Source organism: Egretta garzetta, unplaced genomic scaffold, assembly GCF_000687185.1.
Source record: "Egretta garzetta isolate BGI_Z169 unplaced genomic scaffold, ASM68718v1 scaffold345, whole genome shotgun sequence".
Classification (NCBI taxonomy): domain Eukaryota; kingdom Metazoa; phylum Chordata; class Aves; order Pelecaniformes; family Ardeidae; genus Egretta; species Egretta garzetta.
Genome location: NW_009259692.1, coordinates 241,989 through 262,636, shown reverse-complemented (window position 1 = coordinate 262,636; position 20,648 = coordinate 241,989). Strand labels below are relative to the sequence as shown.

The 20,648-nt window shown below is 46.0% G+C and overlaps 2 protein-coding genes across 3 annotated transcripts in view; one reads left to right on the top strand and one right to left on the bottom strand.

Moving 5' to 3' along the window:
• Positions 1–1,574, top strand: part of RPL36 (ribosomal protein L36) — a 10,174-nt gene extending 8,600 nt beyond the window's left edge. The window contains exons 2-3 of the mRNA XM_035894334.1: positions 729–863; positions 1,434–1,574. Of these exons, the coding sequence (XP_035750227.1) occupies positions 729–863; positions 1,434–1,523 (225 nt within the window). The 3' untranslated portion in view covers positions 1,524–1,574. The remainder of the gene's footprint in view (positions 1–728; positions 864–1,433) is intronic.
• Positions 1,575–3,095: 1,521 nt separating this feature from the next.
• Positions 3,096–20,648, bottom strand: part of LONP1 (lon peptidase 1, mitochondrial) — a 22,264-nt gene continuing 4,711 nt past the window's right edge. The window contains exons 4-18 of one of the 2 annotated variants that reach the window (XM_009638869.2): positions 19,884–20,112; positions 19,255–19,316; positions 18,581–18,710; positions 18,093–18,176; positions 16,613–16,833; positions 14,879–15,017; positions 12,581–12,759; positions 11,383–11,470; positions 9,089–9,211; positions 8,198–8,314; positions 7,770–7,910; positions 7,519–7,684; positions 6,323–6,531; positions 4,852–5,016; positions 3,096–3,442 (exon numbers count right to left, since the gene is read on the bottom strand). In XM_009638869.2, coding sequence (XP_009637164.2) covers positions 3,278–3,442; positions 4,852–5,016; positions 6,323–6,531; positions 7,519–7,684; positions 7,770–7,910; positions 8,198–8,314; positions 9,089–9,211; positions 11,383–11,470; positions 12,581–12,759; positions 14,879–15,017; positions 16,613–16,833; positions 18,093–18,176; positions 18,581–18,710; positions 19,255–19,316; positions 19,884–20,112 — 2,218 coding nt within the window. In that variant the 3' untranslated portion in view covers positions 3,096–3,277. Of the gene's footprint in view, positions 3,443–4,851; positions 5,017–6,051; positions 6,134–6,322; positions 6,532–7,518; positions 7,685–7,769; positions 7,911–8,197; positions 8,315–9,088; positions 9,212–11,382; positions 11,471–12,580; positions 12,760–14,878; positions 15,018–16,612; positions 16,834–18,092; positions 18,177–18,580; positions 18,711–19,254; positions 19,317–19,883; positions 20,113–20,648 lie in introns of those variants that run through there. The other variant, XM_035894288.1, reaches the window with a different exon arrangement.

Below are 20,648 nucleotides of genomic sequence, written 5' to 3'. Positions count from 1 at the left end.
GGGTGCCGGCTGGCCCCGGGCTGCAGCGACTGGGACCAGCAGAAAACCTGCAGGAGAGCAGAGCGTTGTGAGGGTTGAGAGCTGGTGGTGCTACACACGGAGCGGGGGCTTAAATCGTGGCAGGTATTAAACCTGCAAAGGTGGGTGTGAAGTTGCTGTTATGGAGCAGTCTGTAACGGAAGAGTAAGGCAGAGGCGTTTCAGCCACAGCGTAAATCCAATTGGCAGCGAAGTAGAGAACTGGCTGGGGGACTTCTGAAGTCCCTCCTGGTCTGCTTCTCTCGTCTACCCCATAAAACTGCTCAGCAGTGACAGATACTGGGAGTTATCCAGGTTCAGTGAATGTGTGTGTTAACACGGGAGATTAATTCAGTTTGCGTCTCGTATCCCACTTGCATTAAGTGCTGTGTTTAATTGTGGCGTTTGAGATGTGTAGTCCTGCACGCCCTGGATATCCGACGGTCCTGCTTTTTCAAAAATGTTGGTGCACGCAGATGCACAAAATGCCCAAACTGTGACGCAAAGAGTCTGGCACGACTGACAAGAGATCGCCGTGCTGCTCCACGCTGCTCCGCACCTGCCAGGGATTGTAATTCCTTGAGATGTGCTACCAGCATAAGCTGGGTTTGAGGCCTTAGCCCAGAGTTTGCCGCAACCCCTTGCGGTCCAGTCTGGGTAAATTCGTGCTTATATTCACTGTGATCCATGTATTCCCTCTCCTTCCCGTAGCGCCTGACCAAACACACCAAGTTTGTGCGAGACATGATCAGGGAAGTCTGTGGCTTTGCACCCTACGAGAGACGCGCTATGGAATTGCTGAAAGTTTCCAAAGACAAACGCGCTCTAAAGTTCATAAAGAAACGGGTAGGTCAATCCGAGACTGTAAGGAGGGTGGCAAAAGCTCTGCTGTAGTGAACTGTTTTCTGCCTTTTCCTTCGGATAGTTTGGGTTTTAATTATCTTATTTTTTCAGTTGTCTGGGGAGTTGCTGGTCTAATCTGAGGGAGAGGAGGGAGTGCTTCTGGTGGGAGAGTGGGAGGTGGATGTAAAGGTGCTTTGCCAGAAGGGCCCTGAGCTACGCCAGGCCAGACTGGCCCCACTGTTCTTGTGTTACTTGCAAATGTGGTGCGGGGTGGAGGAGAGCAACAGTCGCAGAGGGGGTGTGAAATGGGGTTCACTGAGGGCAGCCGTGAGAGCTGAGTGCAGCCTCTGCCTCGCCTGAGAATTCGTGAGTGGAAGCGCTACTGAGATGTGATGGCCAAGTAGCTCCTGGCTGGCCAGGGGAGGTGGATGGGGTTCGAGTCTGTGTTTACCAGGTCTCGTCCATCTTGCCTGCTTCGAGTAAAGTGTCCTCGGTGAGTGCCTGAAGCAGCCAGGAAGCGTGACCTGTTCTCTGCCGGGATGGATGCTGACTGCGCTGCTCTCTCCCCTGCAGGTTGGCACTCACATTCGGGCCAAGCGAAAGCGGGAAGAACTCAGTAACGTCCTGGCAGCCATGAGGAAAGCTGCTGCAAAGAAGGATTGAGGTGCACAGTCTGTAACTCAATAAAGTCCTTTCTCACAAAAACAGCGTCGTGACTGCTGATGGCGTTACCCGCCTCAGTCTGGGAACGGGGTGCTCCTGGGGGCTGTGCTGCCGAGGCCCTGAACTGCAGCAATCCAGAACTTGCATCGCTGTTCCATTTTACCTGCAGCTGGAGATGCTGATACTGGAGTTGCTGGTCCTGGCTGTGATATGTTCTAGAGGGGGGAAACTTCCTCACGGAGCCCTTCTCGGGCCGTGGAAGCCTCTGCAGTAGCCAAGCCTGTGGGGGCTGTAATACCTTCCATCTCCCCCTCTGTCTCCAGACCTAGACGGTCGTAGGAGAGAGGTCAGTGGACAAAAATTGCTGTTGAAAATGGCAATGACTTTGTGCCCTTTCCCCAGGGCGCTTCAACCTTGTGCAGCCTTTTGTACTCATGCATTTCCCCTTGTACCTTCCATTGACACCCTGCTTTCTGCAGTCTGTGCATCCATCAGATGGAGCCCAAGTCCTGTGAGGAGCGGCTGGGGGAGCTGGGGGGGTTCAGTCTGGAGCAGAGGAGGCTGAGGGGAGCCCTCATCGCTGCCTACAACTGCCTGAGAGGAGGGGGGAGCCGGGGGGGTCGGGCTCTGCTCCCAGGGAAGGGGCGCTGGGACGAGGGGCACCGGCCTCAAGTTGTGCCAGGGCAGGGTGAGGTTGGGCATGGGGAACAATTCCTTCCCCTTGGGGCTGTCAGGGGCTGGAAGGGGCTGCCCAGGGAAGGGGTCGAGTCCCCAGCCCTGGGGGGATTTAACAGCCGGGCAGAGGCGGTGCTGAGGCACATGGTACAGTTGGGCTCAATGATCTTAAAGGTCTTTTTCAAGCCAAATGATTTTCTGTATGAAGTCAGTTGCAGTTGGTAAGAGCTCCCTGAATTCCAGCAGGATGATTCTTTTTTTTTTTTCTTCCCCTCCACTACGGGCTACCTCACTGTGAGACAGGACAAGTGCTGTTTCCTGCACAAAGAAATATGTTTCAACTAGATTTCACATACCCTGAATTTAAATAGGGGAAGTGTAGTTTTCTAGCATTCACCATTCTCTGGCCCAAGTGCAGGGTTGTAGTCATGCTACATTTAATTCCTGTTTTCCCTCAGTGAACAGAATAGGGCTGGGGTGGCACGCCGTGCCGACTGCCGCTACGGAGCACATTGCTCTTCTGTCCAGGTTTGTGCTTTAAGCCTGGAGCTGTTTCTGAGGGTAGTGACCTGTGATGTAAACTGGAGGGGAATCGTGTGCCTCTGCAACCAAACGCTCAACCTCTGCTGAAGCAGCCCAGAAGAATTTCACTGTTTCCCCTCCAGCCTGAGGAGAGGTTTCTGAGAGCTACTGAACCACCAGGACAAAGATGTGAATCACAGCCCCAGCTCAGGTTGTAGAGTTAAAGTTTCCACAAGCAGGTATTCAGAATTACAAGGAAAGAACTGAAAATCACTTGATTAGAAGAGAGAAGACTAACTCCGCTGCTGGTGGCTGGCAACATACATGTCCTTTAGGTAAAATTTCACAATTTTATTGGAAATACTTAACATGAATCATAATTCAATATCGAAGAGTGAGAAATACTTTATCCTACCAAAGCCATAATTCATTTCAGCAGCTGCGCAGCAGCAATAGCTCCTCAATCCCACTTCAGGATCGCCCCCAGTCACCCCATTTTGGGGTGGGGGCTGAGCAGTAAGGGACAGACCGCCATCCGGCCATGGGGTTGTTGACCATCATCCTCCAGCAGAATCCAGCTTTGAAAATGCTATATCAAATACCTCGTTGTAGTGCTCCACAAAATGCACTTCTAGTCCTTCTGTAATGAATCCAGCAAGGTCATAGTAATCCTTTTTATTCTCTGATGGCAGAATGATGCAGGTAACGCCTGCCCTCTTTGCCTGTGGGGAAAAGGAACACATGCAGCCTGCTGAGCCCCAGAAATGCATCCATTTCCCAGTTTTGAAAGCAAGAACAGTTACTTAGGAACATGACCGGGCTTTACTCTCTTCTTTGGAGAGCACCAAGGCATTGCTTAGTGGTTGTCACTAAGGATGGATCATGTTCTAGCTCTCCCCAAGCCCCCAGACACACGCTCCAGTCCCTGCAGGGACAGCTGAAGGGGAGAGGCATTTTAGTGGGACTGTGTCGGCACATTGGGGGATTGTTTAGACCAAGTCATTCTATTTTACAGAGTTCTAAAAGTCTGTTCCAACTCGAGTGAGGATAAACCCTCGAATCAAAGGAAGAATTGAGGCAGCTTATCAGATCAACCCACCACGTCGATACACATGACCGTAGCACTGTTCCACAGAAGCTCTTGCCATGGCCACCTGCACTGGAAGGAGCCCAGCAAGCAGAGCCCGCTCACTCCATGGGTGATCCTGCCCCTGCGTGGGCACTCGCGCTCCTGCAAGTGCAGCCAGTCATCAGTGCCAGAGACAGCCCTATCGTATGCTAGTCCTGTAATGACTACCACAAAATATAACGTGAAATCACCCATTTTAAAGCCACACGAGGAAAAGGAATCACATTGCATGAGACTGTGGCCCAAACAGATCTGGGGGCAGAACACTGATGTGAAGCCCTAGCTCAACAGGCTACCAAAGAGCTAAAACTGTTCTCGAAGACAGAAAAACACATGTGATGCAAGGCTGACGCAGGCAGGAGCTGTGCAAATGAAAAGTATGGAGAGATACAATGCCTGGAGAAAGAATTCCGAAAACTGCAAAGGGTTGAAGCCAAAAAAGCAAGCACCACTACAAATCCAGTGCTTGCAAGAGTGCTGCAGAGAATTATACAGGGGAAAATGCAAGACACTAAAAGTTCCTTCCACCTAAAACTGAAAAACATAGGGATATCTGTGTAAAATTTTAAGTTGGACAAATTCAAGCTGGAAGTAGGAACAGAGCCTTAACGTTAAGGAGGATACCTTATGGATACCGTCAGATCTATGCTGGATGCCCTCCTTAAGCAGGCGCTTCAGCCCCGCACAGATTATTGGACCCTACCAGTCTGTGACAGAAGAGAGCTTTAACAGCCAGATGATCCCTTCCACCCCTCATTCTACCAGTCCAGTACCTAGATCAATGCAGAGGCCCTGACACAAAGCCTGGGGTCCCATCTCCTTCTCCACCGCCAGAGACACAGGCAAGACCCTGTGTTCCCCCAGCAGGCTTCTCCACAGTGCCTACTGAATCACAGCCGCCCCCGCTACAGGAGCAATCACCGGTTGTCCCAGTGGCCACTGAGCCAAATCCAGGGCTCCCTCCCCACAGGTGATGCCCAGAGACAAGGTAAGAGCTCTTACCGCAATAGTCTTCTCCTTGATTCCACCAACAGGAAGAATTTTTCCAGTTAATGACACTTCTCCAGTCATGGCCACGTTCTGCCTCACTGGGCAATTCATGGCCAGCGATAGCAAAGCTGTTACTATAGTACACCCTGCACTGGGTCCATCCTTTGGTGTGGCTCCCTGTTTAAAAAAAAAAAAAGAAAAGCACAATCCCCTCTGCCTTTAGCTCATTCAAAGAGTAGCAGAGCCCAACAATACCTTTGTCACTGCCGTTTTAACGTGGCCCCAATTTCAGGGGGTCTCACAAAGGTTTTTGTGAAAGTGTCACTGATAGAATCCTGCTATTTGAATTGGCCAATCTATTAACAACGACGGGGTCCTCATCTTATTCATGAGGAGTAATCCACGAGTCTATTTTGGCCTGATGCCACCACAATGCCCAGCAGGCTCAGGACTCTGAATAAGCAACATGAGCAAAAAACAGAGCATGAATGCTTTGAAGCTTTTTGTTGTCCTAAGCAAACCATGGAAACAAGTAACAGAAGTCAGCATTGCAAGGGAAGACAGCATCAAAAGTCATGAAATAATTGAGGGCAATACTGGAAAAAAAAAAAAAAAAAAAAAAAAAATCACTCAAGGTAGAGAAGATCATTCAGTTTAGAAAGCCCAAAAAAATCCAGGCCTAAACTAGTCTGGATTTATCTGAAATCGAACAGATCTTGGAGGTAAGAGCAGGAGAAATGAATGTTTGAGAGGGAGCAGAGGCAGACATGATGCCTGCTGTTTTCTGCTCCTCCAGGAAACGAACAGACAGTTAACAACCAAGTACCTTGACAGACACAGGGCAAGCTGCAACAAGCAGACTGTGGACTAGGTTAAAGCATGCAGGAGTTCAGAAGCAAAGCTTGGGCAAGGTGATAATACAAACTTTGTTTTCAGTAAAGCACCTGCCCAAAGCCTGTTACACAGTATACGAGCCCCTCTGAGCACCGTGTGCATTTATTTTCAGTCCCAAGCACTGGAAAAATGCAATCACTGCCATTATATGGACTAGGAACCATGGCACAGAGACCAAGAGGAGTGTTTTTAATTATGTGTAAATGACCTGAAGCCTTTATGAAGGCCTGGTAACACAGAGACCTAAACTTTGGTTTCCTTGAAGCTGCGTACAAGCTTTTATGCAAATCACTTATCTCTATGCCATGGATTCCCCACCTGCGCAACAGGGCCAACAGCTACAAGGGAACTCCAGGATTCCTTACAGCATTGTCCAAGCCCCTGTATTCTTGCCACATTGCTGCAGAAAGGAATGGAAACAGCTCATAAGAATGCTGTCACAGGATCCCGAGGAAAACCTCATCTAGGTTTTGCTGCCAAAAGAGGGCATTCTGCACGACATACGGACAAAGTGCTTTCCAGCTTCACGTCTAGGGGAGCAAACCAGCCTAGCTGCTACACAAGCTCTGTGAATTCTCCATCAGTTTACCTCTGGCACATGCAAGTGGATATGGGAAGACACGAGAAAGTCATTGCTGGGGTCCTTCTGCATCAGAAAGGCTCTTGCAAACGTATAAGCTATTTTGGCGCTCTCTTTCATTACATCTCCCAGTTGCCCTGTTACTTCAAGGGACCCATCCTTGTTCTCCTTATCTTTGGGTCGCCTCAGGGATGTTTCAACAAACAGAGTGGAACCTCCTAAGAAAGAAAAGAAAAACAACAACCTGAGAAAAGTTAAAGGACAATCAAACCAGAAGGTTTTGGTGATGCAGAAGCAGTGTCAGGAATTTGGGACTGGCACTCTCTGATGAGACACGAGCTCTTGGGTAAAGAGCAGTTGAAACCTGCACTCCAAATCCCTTCGGGAAGGCTGGCTAGGAATCTCAACAGCACTGCACTGACAGTCTCCATTCATTGCTTCTTTGGACTTCACACTCCTCCAACACAGACGCAACCCCTCTTTTGTGGAAATAATCCGTTCTTACAATAGTTTCAGGCTCTTCATAGCCAAAAAGTAAGATGATCTCATACCATAACACACTTCCAGCCAGTTCAGCTTTCCAGTCTCAGCCATCTATTTACCTTCTCCACCACACTGATCATTTCTCTCTTAACTACTTCAATTCAACCCAAGGTCAATTAGAGTATGCAGGGGTCATATCCTTTGCTGTGTGCTGTATTTCCATACCGAGGTGCCCATAAGCCCCCTTGTTACTAGGGGAGGAAGCCAACGAACAGTAACTGGCCAACTACACCCACCCCAACAGCACGAGAATACCTGTATCTGCCCCTGACATTGAAAGCCAAGTTAGTGTTGCCACATCATTGAAGAGATACAGTGTGCCTCAGCTGTGCCGTAATTCAGAACAGCACCTCCTGCTTTTAAGGACAAGGTCTTGTCCCCTCAACAGTCATTGCTGTTCCTAATGTATGTGGTTCTTATGGGATACGGAGCATAAAGAGAAAACATGCTGGCCTGAGGCTCAAACGAGCCTGGGTAAGGGAATAAGAAAGGGTCCCTTCTTCAGGGAAGAAGTCAGGATCTAAAGGCCACAGAAGTTAATTTTACTGGTGCCAGTAGAACTTCACTGGACTCAGTAGGGAAAATTCAGTTTGACTATCACATTCAATTTTTGAGAATTACACGGAAATGCAAACATTAACCCAAAAGTCATTTTGTCTCACCCATAGCTGTCCAGGCCAGACCCATCACCACTCCTGGAGGAGTGGTTTCATACATGCGATCCACAGTGAAGATGGGCTTTCCTACAAAGTCCTGCAGGTTTTCAGGTGTTACTTGCACCATCTCTGCTTCTCCACTCACAATTTTGTAGGCAGATTTCCTCAATACCTGAGTGAGACAGTGATTTGTTTCTGTAGAAAAAGCTGAGAAGGCTGAAGCACAGTGGTCGTGGTTACACACAACTCCCCCTCACCTTTTCTACTTGTTTCTGCAGATTCCTCACCCCACTCTCTCTGCAGTACTGCTTGATGAGCACAGTCAGGACATCTGATGTGATTTTGGCTTTGTTTTCATCCAAGCCACACAGAACCCGTGCTTGAGGGACCAAGTACCTCTGAAAGAAATCATCCCCCACATCCTTCTGTTAGCATTTGTGACAAAAGCCCGGTGGTTCCAGTTCACTCACCTTCGTTCTGCTATTAGCTCAATGTCATTTTTCTGGAGTCCACAGCCTATGGAACACCAGAGTTACTTTAACTGGGTGTTCAAATCAGAGGAACTCTGTCCAAAATGCCATGTGCTTAATTTTTTTGCACATGGTTGGATGTAAATATGTAAGCCCAAATCGGCCCAAAACATTTTATCAGATGTAATTCACAGCGCATCAGTGGTTTCTCTTACCTCTGCAATTGCAAGTTTCTCTTCTGCTACATATCCTGATACATTGATCACTTCCATTCTATCCCGCAGTGGCTCTGGAATGGTTTCTGTTACATTGGCAGTACAAATAAAAAGTACCTAGAAATATCACAAGATCCTATTAAGCATTTTAATTAACCTGGTGCTTTACTCCAAGCAGTAGTTCCTCAGTTCTGCGTTTCCCTGTCTGAAAGGCTGAAGCAAGTTCGTCTTCTCTGTGGAATCTAGTTTTTGTTACAGGAAAAGTGCTGGATTTTAGAACTATGTAGTAGGATGCTCCCTACCCCAAAAATAAATGTTTAGAAATACACACAGCACAAACTGGGAAATTGGAATGGTCCGATACTGACTGGGAAACCATTTGCCTGGGGAGATTGAGATCTCAATTCTAAGTTATTTCTGCCTTCTACGAAGTTAGCACAGAAGTGACCAATTTATGTGTATAAATACGTATATACATTTCTAATCCATCAATTTGCAATTAGTGTAAGCTGCACAAAAGGTGCAACAGTGTGTGAAGACAATTCAAAAACTTGACAGCAGCACAAGGCCACCTCACTTGATGGCAACTCTGCCAATATAGAAGAAAAACCCCTGCCTTTTCTATCAGAGGCCATGCATCTGTGTCCCTAGCTCTAGAGGGAGTCAGGGCTATAGGACATATGCTGGTGACCGTGTTCTCTTAAGTATGCACAGACACTTCAGGTAAAGCCAGCTCCTGCAGACACAGCCCTGTACCACTCATATCTCAATCCCATCTGTCTGAATTTCCAACTGACTGAAACGTCAGCACCTTTTCACAGACAGGAAATCTCTGCACTGATACATGTTCACATATTCCAGCTCTATAACTTCTGCAGAAGAGAGAAATACCTTTGATAAATCCACAGGAACATCAAGGTAATGATCCAAGAAGTTGGAGTTCTGTTCTGGGTCCAACAGCTCTAGAAGGGCTGAGGATGGATCCCCTTGATATCCTCTGCCGATTTTATCCACCTACGGGAGAAAGACTTTAAGAGGTTTCTCGCCACAACAAACTCACACAAAGATTCTTTAAAGGCTCCATCTGAAAATCTTAATGTGTTTGTTGCTAAACAGCCACTACTGGTCTATCAGTTTTCTGTGCATTCACCCAAGCCCCCACTATCCTACTGCACGAGCACATGACAGACCTGAAGAGACACAGGTGTAGGGGAGCAGCTGGAAGATCTCACACCAAGGCTCACTTGTAGCCCCTAACACAAAGAACTGTTTGTCCCAAGGAATGCAGGGAACAGGACAGGATAAGGGAGCAGGGGGTGGAAGTGCCTGGCGCCCTTCCCAGCCACGTCTCAAACACTGCAGATAAAGGGACTGAGAGAGCAGCCTGCGAGAGGAGCTGTGAGCTCTCAGCCCAAAAGTAATTCAGGCAGGGGGAGATCGTGACCACCAACTCACCACCAACTCAGTACACCCACCAACTCAAAAAAGGACCAGAGCATGCGTGCTATTGAGCATAGGAAGTGGGGAAGGTGTGTCCAAGCAAGGGATAAAAGCCACAAGCTGCCCCAAGACTGTAGGGATATATAATAAATATAATATAAAAATAAAATAATGAAAGTTTTTGTCTACCTATGGACCTGGTGCATTGTACACCCTTCTCCAACCAAAGGGAATCTGAGGATCCCCTCCGTGTTGAAAGATTTTTGAGGATACCAGCTGCCTGCTCCCGGGGAAGCTGGTAAGGGATACTGACTCTCTACCCAGATCTGGGTGGGGAGAGCTGGGCAGTGACCTCTCAGTGATGTTCCTGGGAGAGGTTTGAGCAGTGGTGAGCCCTGGCTGCACGGGAAAAGCAAGAGCTTCATTGCTACCCGACTGCTGAGGAATTTAAAGCAACACCTTAATTCACATGAGAGGATCAGCGAACCTGAGTCACCTCTCCCTCCATGCGTGGTGGGACGTGACAACAGGACTGTTAACAGTGTTGTAGAGAAGCACCATGAAGTCTCAGGGAACGTGCATACAATCAAAAGCAAGTGAGGTATCATGGATTACTGGGCTACTACTCATTGAGCTAAACTAAGCTACAGTCACAGACCAGAATGCTTTTTCCACAGTGGGAGGACTACAGGGTGCTAGCTTATACCATTTCCCTAATACGTAAGCTAAGACACTCTCCTTACTCTGCTCAAGGTGCAAAGTGCCTACGCGCAGCCACGCATCGCAGCTCAGCTAGTGACCTCTGCTGCTTTCACAGAATCGCAGCCTGACTGAGGCTGGTAGGGACTTCTTGAGGTCACCTTATCCAAGCCCACTGCTCAAGCAGGGTCACTGCTGCCCAGGACTGAGTCCAAGGTTGTTGCTCTTTCAGCATTGCTCATGTCCTCAGAAGAAGAGGTCACAGCAGGGCTCCTCTCCACTTTATCTCCCTGAAGTGTGGTGTTAACTAGATGGACATAATGCAATTTGCTACTACGGCCAACGCAAGTCTCATTTCCACCACCACTTAAGTGCCACGGCCTACAGGTCTCATTACCTTTCAAATCAAGATACTTATTGGTTACGTTACACTGCAGCTCATTGCTCAATTTCTTGGTTCCCCCATTACCACTCCCAAGGCAGCTGCTGCTCGTCTTTCCCAGGCACGGCACACAAGGAGGCTAGAGACACCTTTAGTCTATTCTGAACACCTGCTGTTATCCTGTCCTTATTTGCTTTTTCACAAAGCAGTAGGCTGGTAGCCCCATCTCATTTATTCTCAAATCAGACCACAAATTGACTGTAAGCATCTTAATCCTCACATAGTCTTGCTTTAGACCTGCTGAGAGAGTGACTCTTCCTAATAATCACATGGGCAACAGTGGTTTTGCACACACCTAAGTAGGGAACACAGGAGCTACTGGAGCCTCTGAATATCCAGTCAGCTCCATTAGGATCCTCACGATCCAAACAGCTACAACTTAATGAGAAGGGCACTGAAATACTGAAGTTGAAGTCTGTTATTAGAAGACAAACAAAGGGTCTAAGGTATTGCTGTCACCCAAAGAACCTGAGAGCCCAGCCTCATTTAAATAAAAAAAAACCCCTGGGCTTTTTAGGAGACTAACTGCTTCACCTTTCTTATTGGGGTCAGGAATTGATACGTTTTTAAGAGTAAAAACTAGAAGAAAGACCAGATACATTACCTCATCGATCAGTATAAGTGGATTCTCTGTCTTGGTCTTCTTCAAACACTGGATGATTTTTCCTGGCATTGCTCCAACATACGTCCTCCTGTTTTACCAGAGACTGTATTTAGGGAACTATTGTAAAGTACAGCACACGTCACACAGCACAGCATGCAGCTGATGGAACAGGTATATCCTGCTGGGACACAAGTCCTTATTTCTTCTACATGCATCAAAAGCATTCTCCATCACCATACTAAGCACCAAGACCCATCCAGTCTGTTTCTAGTAGAGATCAGACATGAATTTTGGCAGAATGCTCCCAGACTGCAGTTTTTATCTTTAGTTTTAACCACCTTTAAATCAGAAAGAAGCAAAAAAGTAAGGCTGAGAACAGAGATATTTGAATAGTGTGTTTGTGGTTTTTGGGTAAAGAAAGATTAGAAAGGAAATGTTTCATTCCCTCATTTGGTGGGGACAAAAAAGGAAGATCAGCATCAATCAAAAGACACTGAAGGAACAAGCTGCTGACAGCAAAACACAGTCTTTCTGCTGGAGGGAACTGGCACCCAGGAAGATGCAGAAGCAGGGCAAGAGGGTAAGAACAGAGTAAATGCCAAGAGGCACAGCACAGAGAACATCTGAAAAGTATGTAAAATATTTCTCTCTGCTTCTGTATCACGTAGGGCAGAACCTCGCAGGTTCTGTTCACGCTGCAGAACAGATACTTTTACTAGTTTGAAAACACTGCTAGTTTTGTTTCCAGGTGTATGTGGAAGGAAAATAAACCCATGGCAGGGTCAGATTTACTGATTTTTGTATTCACATTGTCTTGTTCTCCCCCCGAATACTCTTGTTCCCAAGTTTTCCTCATGTGGCACCTCCCTCCTGATTATTCAGAAACCAAGTCTCAATCACACCTGAACACATGGCTGACCCTGCTCAAACTGTCACCGTGCTCTAGTGCTGGCTTTTATAGACAGACATGAGTTAGCATTTGGCATCGGTCCAATGCTTTTGGAGACATGAATAGGATTATATTCCAAACTCCGCCCTTTGCTATCCTTTTCACCTCTTCCTATATCCCAACTCCTGACAGCAAGGGTTGGCAGAACAGAGATGAAAACGACACACACTGTCCAACTTCAGTGAGGTTCCTATTTTGACAACATTAGTAAAAATTGCTGGATAGAGAAACTGCTCGAGTTACACTGACCTGTGTCCTTTTATTTCTGCTACATCAGTCATCCCTCCAACACTGAAGCGGAAATACTCTCTGTTTAGGGCTCTGGCAATGGAGCGGGCAATGCTGGTTTTGCCAACCCCAGGGGGGCCGTAAAAACAGAGAATCTTCCCCTGGGTGGATCCTCGCAGCTGGCTGACTGCTATAAATTCCTGCAGAATACATGAAGTGCCAGGAGTGAACAGAAGGCAATTGCAGCAACACCAAAACATATTTGTCATCAGGTCAAGCAATGATTACAGAACGAGTGTCATACACAAAGCTGGTCCTCAAAGGAGGTGGGGAGGGCAAGGGGAGAAGGTAAGTAAGGATACCGGCGCCCTTCTTTTCCCTCTGGTTATTTACACGCTTGATTGTCCCTGGGTTTTGTGCTCTCTACTAATCTCACTGGGAGAAGCAGTCTCTCCCTCCACTGTGTGGGAGTGGGAAGACAGGCTTCTAGTTCTTCTCCCAGCTTCCTAAGTTCTCACCTGGGTCTCTCAAGCTACATGTGAGCATCTCCTACTGCATCACTTCTACTTTGCTAAGTCACACTTGCATCTTTTCACACTCCTATGCCAGACAACCCTCAAATAACATTCAGCAGTTGAGAAATCAAGAGATCACGGTTCAGAACTGAAATCTCAACTGCTCATACACTCACAGTGGTGAAATCACTCTGCAAGTGGGCAGAGACGTGCCCCCCCTGTAACAAGCCAGTTATTTAGCAAAGATGAGCCTTGAACCCTTCCACCTACAGCACTGAACTCCACAGCAAGACTATACAAGGACAACAGCACCAATCTAATTAAGGCTCAAACCTGCATAGATATTTCTCAGTACCTTAAAATCATCAACCTTACTTGCATTGCCACAACTGGGATGTTGTGGAATTAATCTCCTCTGCGTGGAATTAATCACATCAACAATCAAAGCTGCAGACCTGTGTGATGCAACTCAATCTATTTCTATACAAAGGCTGGGCCTAGTCAACACGAATAGTGCTGACAAACAACATAAGAGACTGCTACTCAAAAAGGGTTATGTCCTTGCAAGCGTGCAACAACAGGCTTACCATAAATCATTCAAAATAATAAATCAGATAGTGAGATTTAGTCACAAGTCTTGGGCACTTCTAAGGAAAGAAGCCCCCTTTGGCTGTCAGTGAGGAGATACTTCACCACCTTTATCTTTTTTTAGAAGAGACTGGAACAAAGCAAATTAATAAAAGCAAAATCCCAGAATGTTTAAGAATTTCCTATTCAGTACATAGAACAACATCACACTGTTAGCTTAGGATATGCCTGTATGGTTTCTGTGCACAAGAAGTACTGAGGTAGCCCAAGTACCATTGGTGCCGTCCCCAGGGTAACACAAAGCTCTGTGGGAACAGTAAGAGAAACTGCCTTACTGCACTCTTTGGAAGGCAACAGCCAAGTTGAAGGCTAGCTACACTCAACGGCTTCACCGAATCTGCTAAGCTCTCACCACGATTTGTTAATGCAAAGTCAGTATCTGCACCTGCCTCCCCTCCACTGGGCACTTTCATGCACTTGCCCAGTACGATACAAATCCTGCCAGCACTGGGATTGTCTTTCACTGCTTGAATGTGTTGGCTGGCTACAAGGAGGAGCCTGTTCCTGCCCCTGGAAAGGAAGGCAGTTCCTGCAGCAAGTTGTGGAAGTTGTTGCAACCTGTTGCAAATATCTACTCTTATCTAAAACAGCTTCCCTAACCACAGCAAGCACAGGCAGGATGTCCTCAGGCAAACGCGACAGAAGTTGTGGAACAAGGCAACACGAAAATCTGCCCTGTCTGGTTATATGAGTGCTGTATTGCTCAGGCTATAAACGCTTCAGCCTCCAACACAACTCTGGGGGTAGGTAAAGGCTGTGAGGCAAACATGCATCTTAGCTAACTCCCCCCCTTTGAATTTTAGAGGTATGAGTAGAGGTTCACCGTGTTTTGGAAAGGCAGTAACTTTGCCAGTCAAGTGGAACCATTTTAATAGTCTCTGAATGAATTGATTAAAATCCAGAGACTGCTTCCCTCGGACACTTACTCACTTGCTCAGCATTCAGTAGCAAAACAGTTATAATGCTATTAGAGATGAGAAGATGACATTCATTGTCACGAGTAATTAACACATTAACTGATCACATTCTGTTCTTTGATTCAGCTTTCTGTTTGATCCGTGAATTAACACAAATTCAGTGGAGAGCTGCAATCTGAAACACAACCAAAACACTAAGCAGACCATGAAACAACACACACTGCCTATTCCTGCCTTACCAGAATTCGCTTCTTGACATCATCCATTCCATAATGATCCTCCTCCAGAACGGCTTGGGCTCTGGTCAGCTCCAGGTTCTCCTCGCTGCACTTACCCCACGGGATGGATGTTAGCCAGTCCAAGTAGTTCCGTGTAACACTGACAGAAACACACAAATGAGAGTGATTTGACAAGAGCCAGCTCATGCCACCCTCTGCTGCCTTCTAAAATAACCTCATCCAGAACAAGTGGGATATAAACTACTTATGGAACAGAGACTATGAGAAAAACATCATTATCTGGGCAGTCATTGCTAACCTTTTGTCATGGTCTTTATTCTCTTGCCCCTTCCCCCCTGCAAAAAAATCAAGGCTTTTTTTCACAGCTTTTGCTTTCCTGGGACAAAGAACCTCCAACATACCATGCAAAGACCTAGATGTCCGCATACAAATTCCCTGTATGATTTTTTTGGTGTGGGGCTGGTTCCTGTTCAAAGACGAGCAGGATTGTTTGTAAGCTCTGCACTACTTCAACTGTTTGGATCAGGTCATGAAACTTAAAGACAGAAAACCAGTTTTCTCTGTTTCCCCAGTGGACCAAGACAATGTAAAGAAGAAAGATTCCTGGCTCAGAAGCAAGGAAAAACAGCTGGATGTACAACACTGCAGAGAAAGATTTAAGAGTGGGAGATAAGGACGATAGTGCAGAAGCTAACGTAGAAATAACCAGTTTAAACAGACTGCTACTGAGGAGAACACAAGTGCATAAAACCAGAACTCATCTGTTCTAAAACTCTGCATCCTCTGATCAGGGATTCAGATGTACAGGGAGGTCTGCAAGATGCAGTAAACTGTGTGCAGTCACGAACGCAGAGCGGCACAGCCTTCCCGTGCTTGGCTGGCTGGTCCCAGGCTTCACTCTATGGCAATCACCACACCAACGGAGCTTTTGCTTTTTTCTCCCAAGTACCTCCTTTGCAAACTCGCTACCACTGTTACCACTCTGAGGGAAAGGTACTACGTTGACTGTGAAGCCCAGTATGTCCTTCCTAGCTTCCTCCCTCCTCCTAGTATATGATTATCAAGATATTTCTCATCCAAATGACATGGGTGCCCTCAAACACAGTCTTTTACTCCACAGAAGATACTTTGTTTTATAGAAGCAAAGAGCCAGGACATTAAAGTGCTGATGAGTACAGTGACTACTGTACTGTGTAGCACCCACCGCCTCAACAGAGAGGAAATGTTCAAAGCAAGCTCAGTTTCTGACAATCCATGTCACGGATTATGTGGTAAAAACATTTCACTCCTTTGCAATTCCAACCCTGCCCCAACACTTCAGGGACCACCTCAGGTAGCTTAGCCAATGTCATGTGTTAGTTGCTAACTTCTCTTCTCTCACATCTAATGAAAGCACCTAAGTAGGAGAGAATAGAGCCAAAATTAAGGGCTGAAGGAATCACTGCACATTTTGTGAGGGGTAAGGAACTGCACAGTTCTTATCCACAGCATTAGGCTGCAAGAGAAGACCTAAAATGATCAAAAGAGGTAAATCACAGTTAAAACATAGGAGATTCAGAGAATAATCTAACAGCTACAGAGCTAGGATATAACCATATGCTACATTCAGGGAAAGCAACTGTGACAAAAAAAAAAAGAGAAGAAACTCTTAAGGTAAGAGCTTCACAGAATTGTATTGCTATCTCTCATTCTCCCAGCTAATGCTGACAGCAGAGGACACAGCCGTGCACTCACTTGAACTCTGAGGAATGATTATCCAGCAAGCCCAACTTGTTCAACTCTTCATCAATCACATCCATGACATGTTTTGGCACTACCAGCTCCTTTAGTCGCTCACGGAATTTCTCTTCTATAGCATCCTTGTCCTCCTTTTCCAGACCTAGCTCTTTCTTAATGATCTTCAATTGCTCTTGGAGAAGATATTTGCGGTGTGTTTGCTTGATCTTCTCCTCTACCTAGACACAGCAACAAACACAGTAACTATTCTGTTCCTGGTACAACCCATCAAACGCTTCCAAATACTTCTCAGTTATGACCTTGTCAGCAACTGAAAATACTACTCAGAAATCATTTGTAGCATGTTCTAATATAAAAAGTGGCTCTGTGACATACTCCAGCTCCCGCCACATCTTGGTGGCCTCCACTGGCCATGATTCAGTACTTCAGTGTTTTGCTTATGCTGGGGAGACCAAAAGCTGGGCAGAGTAAGCCAGATGTGATCTCCCTAGTTCCCAATAGAGGGGAATAACCGCTTCTGTTGACCTGCTGTCTACACAACTGCAAACAGAGCTCAGTATGCAGTTGGCCTTCCTTGCCACAAGGACAGACTGCTAATTCACGGTCAGCTTCCTGTGTATCAGGGCCTCAAAGTCCTTTTCTGCAAAGCTGCTTCTATCCAGTTGGCACCCAGCCTGCCCTGCTGCACAGGGTTATTCCAACCCCAGCATTTCTCTTTGCTGAACTTGAGGAGGTTCTCACTGACTCCCTGAAGGACACCACTCATACCAGGAACCTCCTCAGTTACCACAGTGTTTGAAAGATGATTGAGACAACAAAATAATGACATTGCTAAGCCCTCTCAGCATCCTTGGATGCATCCCATCTGGTCCCACAGAATTCATGTGTCCAATTTGCTTAAGAAGTCTCCAACAATTCCTACCCTGGTCCAAAAGCATTTTGCACTTAACGTGAATTCCAGAAGCTCCAATTATTGGGAGTTAATAAACCCAGGAACTTTTGACTCAGTATACACAAATCTTTGTACTTCATGTACTTAGTTCCCATTTTGATGTATTCTGATTAAAACTTACAACAGTCAGGAACTACTCCAGTTCACAGTGGTTAGCAAAGGGTCTTTTCAAATAACATTGTGCTATTTACACTATTATGTGCTATCCACAGTACTGTGCTGTATATTTTTACATTTTTACACAGATGCTTGGTAAACTGCAGTCCTCTAGGATTTACCTGCTTGCATGAAATTACAACTTGGATGCACTTTAACAGCAGATGCGGTAGCCTCACATCTTGTTACTTTCACAACGTGCACGAAAAATCAAATTTCTAGCAGAAGAATACAAAATCTTAACTCTAAAATAACCTCCCTTTAGAGTATCATTGCCTTGCTTTAAAATTCGTCCCTGGCCGTGTTAAGCATCACAGTGGTGAACATGATATAAATACCTATAAGGTATGCGTTCCTTGAAAAACTTACCTCCCTTCCAAGACGCTGCTGAAGTTTGCTCAGCTCGTATTCCTTCTTTAGAAGGGAAAGGGCTTTGTAAAGCCGTTTGGGAATCTGGAAAAGACAGACACAAAATGGTTTTTCAAACGCTGTACTCTTGGCAACACCCTGTGAGAAAGGGAGAATAAAAGCTCCCAACAGGTTGTCTGGGAAAACTCTCCTGCAGGTGTAAAAAGATGAACCGTATAGCAATCCCACAGCATGCAACCAACGCAAAGACAATTATTTGCCACCAAAGATGCAGAGCATCCAGCCTTTCCCTTAAAGCAAGTTATTAATGACCTACTATAGCCTATATCCTTACTGTATCTTTCAACAGGCACCTAAGTCATCGATATTAACCTATCATCATAGTATTAAAGTCCCCTCTGTAACTGAGGCTGGTAAAGAAACCATGCCATGTAACAGACATGGTTTTGATTCAGTTAGCATAGCTGTAGTTAAAAGCTTCATCTTACACTGGTTTCTTCCAAGATGTCTTGAAGTTCTTGCGATTCTGCCCCTGTTAGGGCTGCACCCATGTCACTCAGGTAGATAGGGTTATCTACCACGCGTTGTCCAGCCTGCATCATCTGAAGTACAGACTCTCTGAAAAAATGGTAATAAACCCCAAAATACTCAGTAAACTTTTACATTCATAAGGGAGTATCCTTATAGAGTTATTTACTTGTTATGACCGAGTAAAGAAAGACAGCTCAGTTTCATAGCAAAATAACTTTCTTTTAAATTTACTAAGCCAATACTCAGTAACAAACACATAAATCACTTGATAAAAGGAATGATCACTGTTGACAGTTATGTAAAATTATTGTGTGCCAGTAGGCTAAGACTCTTGCTACGCTCACATTACATAGATCAGACCACAATATTAGTGCAATAAGCTTCACTTAGAACCAGATCACCTGCCACAGGACTTATTGTCCTACCTCGTAACTCATCACATCAGGTTTCACATCAGGTTTTCAAACTTCCCCTCTGTTTCCAACAATGGATGATAAAGCTTGCATCCCAAACCAAAATTCTAGGTGGCAATTCAGCAAATATCTCTTCTTCATTACAGCAAAAGGACAAGTGGAATAGAAAATCTCAGGGCACACCGTTCCCAAAGCAGGGCAGCATGGAAAACACATACCTGTACAAGGGGTTCAAGGCAATGATGTCCCGGATTGTTTTGACAATTTCTGCAGTAAGCGCCTATAAACACAACAAAGTTTTAATCAACAAAAAGACTGGACGAGGACAGGCAAGGCCTCAGTATAAATATGACATTCCCCAACCTCTCCAGCACGGGAGCGCAGAACTACAGCCCCTGGCCACCCATCCGCAATGGCGTGCTGTAACAGTACTCAGCGTTGGGGCAGTTATTCCTCCCGGGAGACAAGGAAGCGCAAGAAGGGCTATAGGCCGGCTTCCTGCATGCACAAAATTTATCTGGTTCTTAGCCAGGAAATATGATCAGGTTGACCACTCAAGTCACCTTGGAGCAAAGACTCAGTTTCATAGAGGATATTACACACATTTAAGCGCAGCTCAACTTCTTCATTCAGTAAACTTTTTGAAGTGACCAGTCCTAAGGAATTGAGCTGCTGGAATGAAAAATCATTATTTTCATATAATCCCCTCAGGCAGTGACTGTGAGAAGGAAGAACTGGTTCCTGAGGCCTGAAATTAGAGCCTGATTTTAGAACTCTTCCTTTTAAGCAAGAAACGTAAGTGCAACTCTACAGGAGAAGTCCAGGCTTGCATGATTAATTCACTCACTTTAACCTCTTCTGTGATCTGAAAATCTTCATGAACCACATTCTCCACTTCTACCATGAGAACTTCCTGCGAGGAAGCACCTATAGGATCTAGTACCACTTCCACAGCTTGGTCCTTTGCTCCAGGCTCCTCTTCAGCCTCTTTCTTAGAGCGCTTCTGTTTCCTTCTAACTTTCTGTTTGTTCTCAGGCTCCTCAGGCTCAACCTCTAGTTGCTTGTTTATACGAATTCTGAAAGCCAAAAGAAACCAGCTATGATCAATTCTTCTCTGTTATAGGTGATTTCAGCTCTTCAGCATGAGGAAGACAGAGTCTAAGTTGTATTTCAAGTAAACTAAAATTTCAAACTTTGACAAAAGCGACTGTATGTGTTTTGACAAGATTTAACTTTCGGTTCATTTTGTCAAAATAAGGCTTGTGTCCTGGTTTTGGCTGGGATAGAGTTAATTTTCTTCATAGTAGCTAGCATAGTGCTGTGTTTTGGATTTAGTACCAGAAGAATGTTGATAACACACTGATGTTTTCAGTTGTTGCCAAGTAGTGCTCAGACTACTCAAGGACTTTTTGAGTTGCTTCTGCTCATCCAGGTGCATAACGAGCTGGGAGCAGAGCACAGCTAGCACAGCTAACCCAAACTGACCAAAGAGCTATTCCAGACCATATAATGTCATGCTCGGGGGAGTCGGTCGGTCGGTCGCGGGGAGACTGCTCGCGCCTCGGGGACTGCTTGCGGCTCCGGGTGGGGTGGGGCTCCGCGGGGCGGGGGG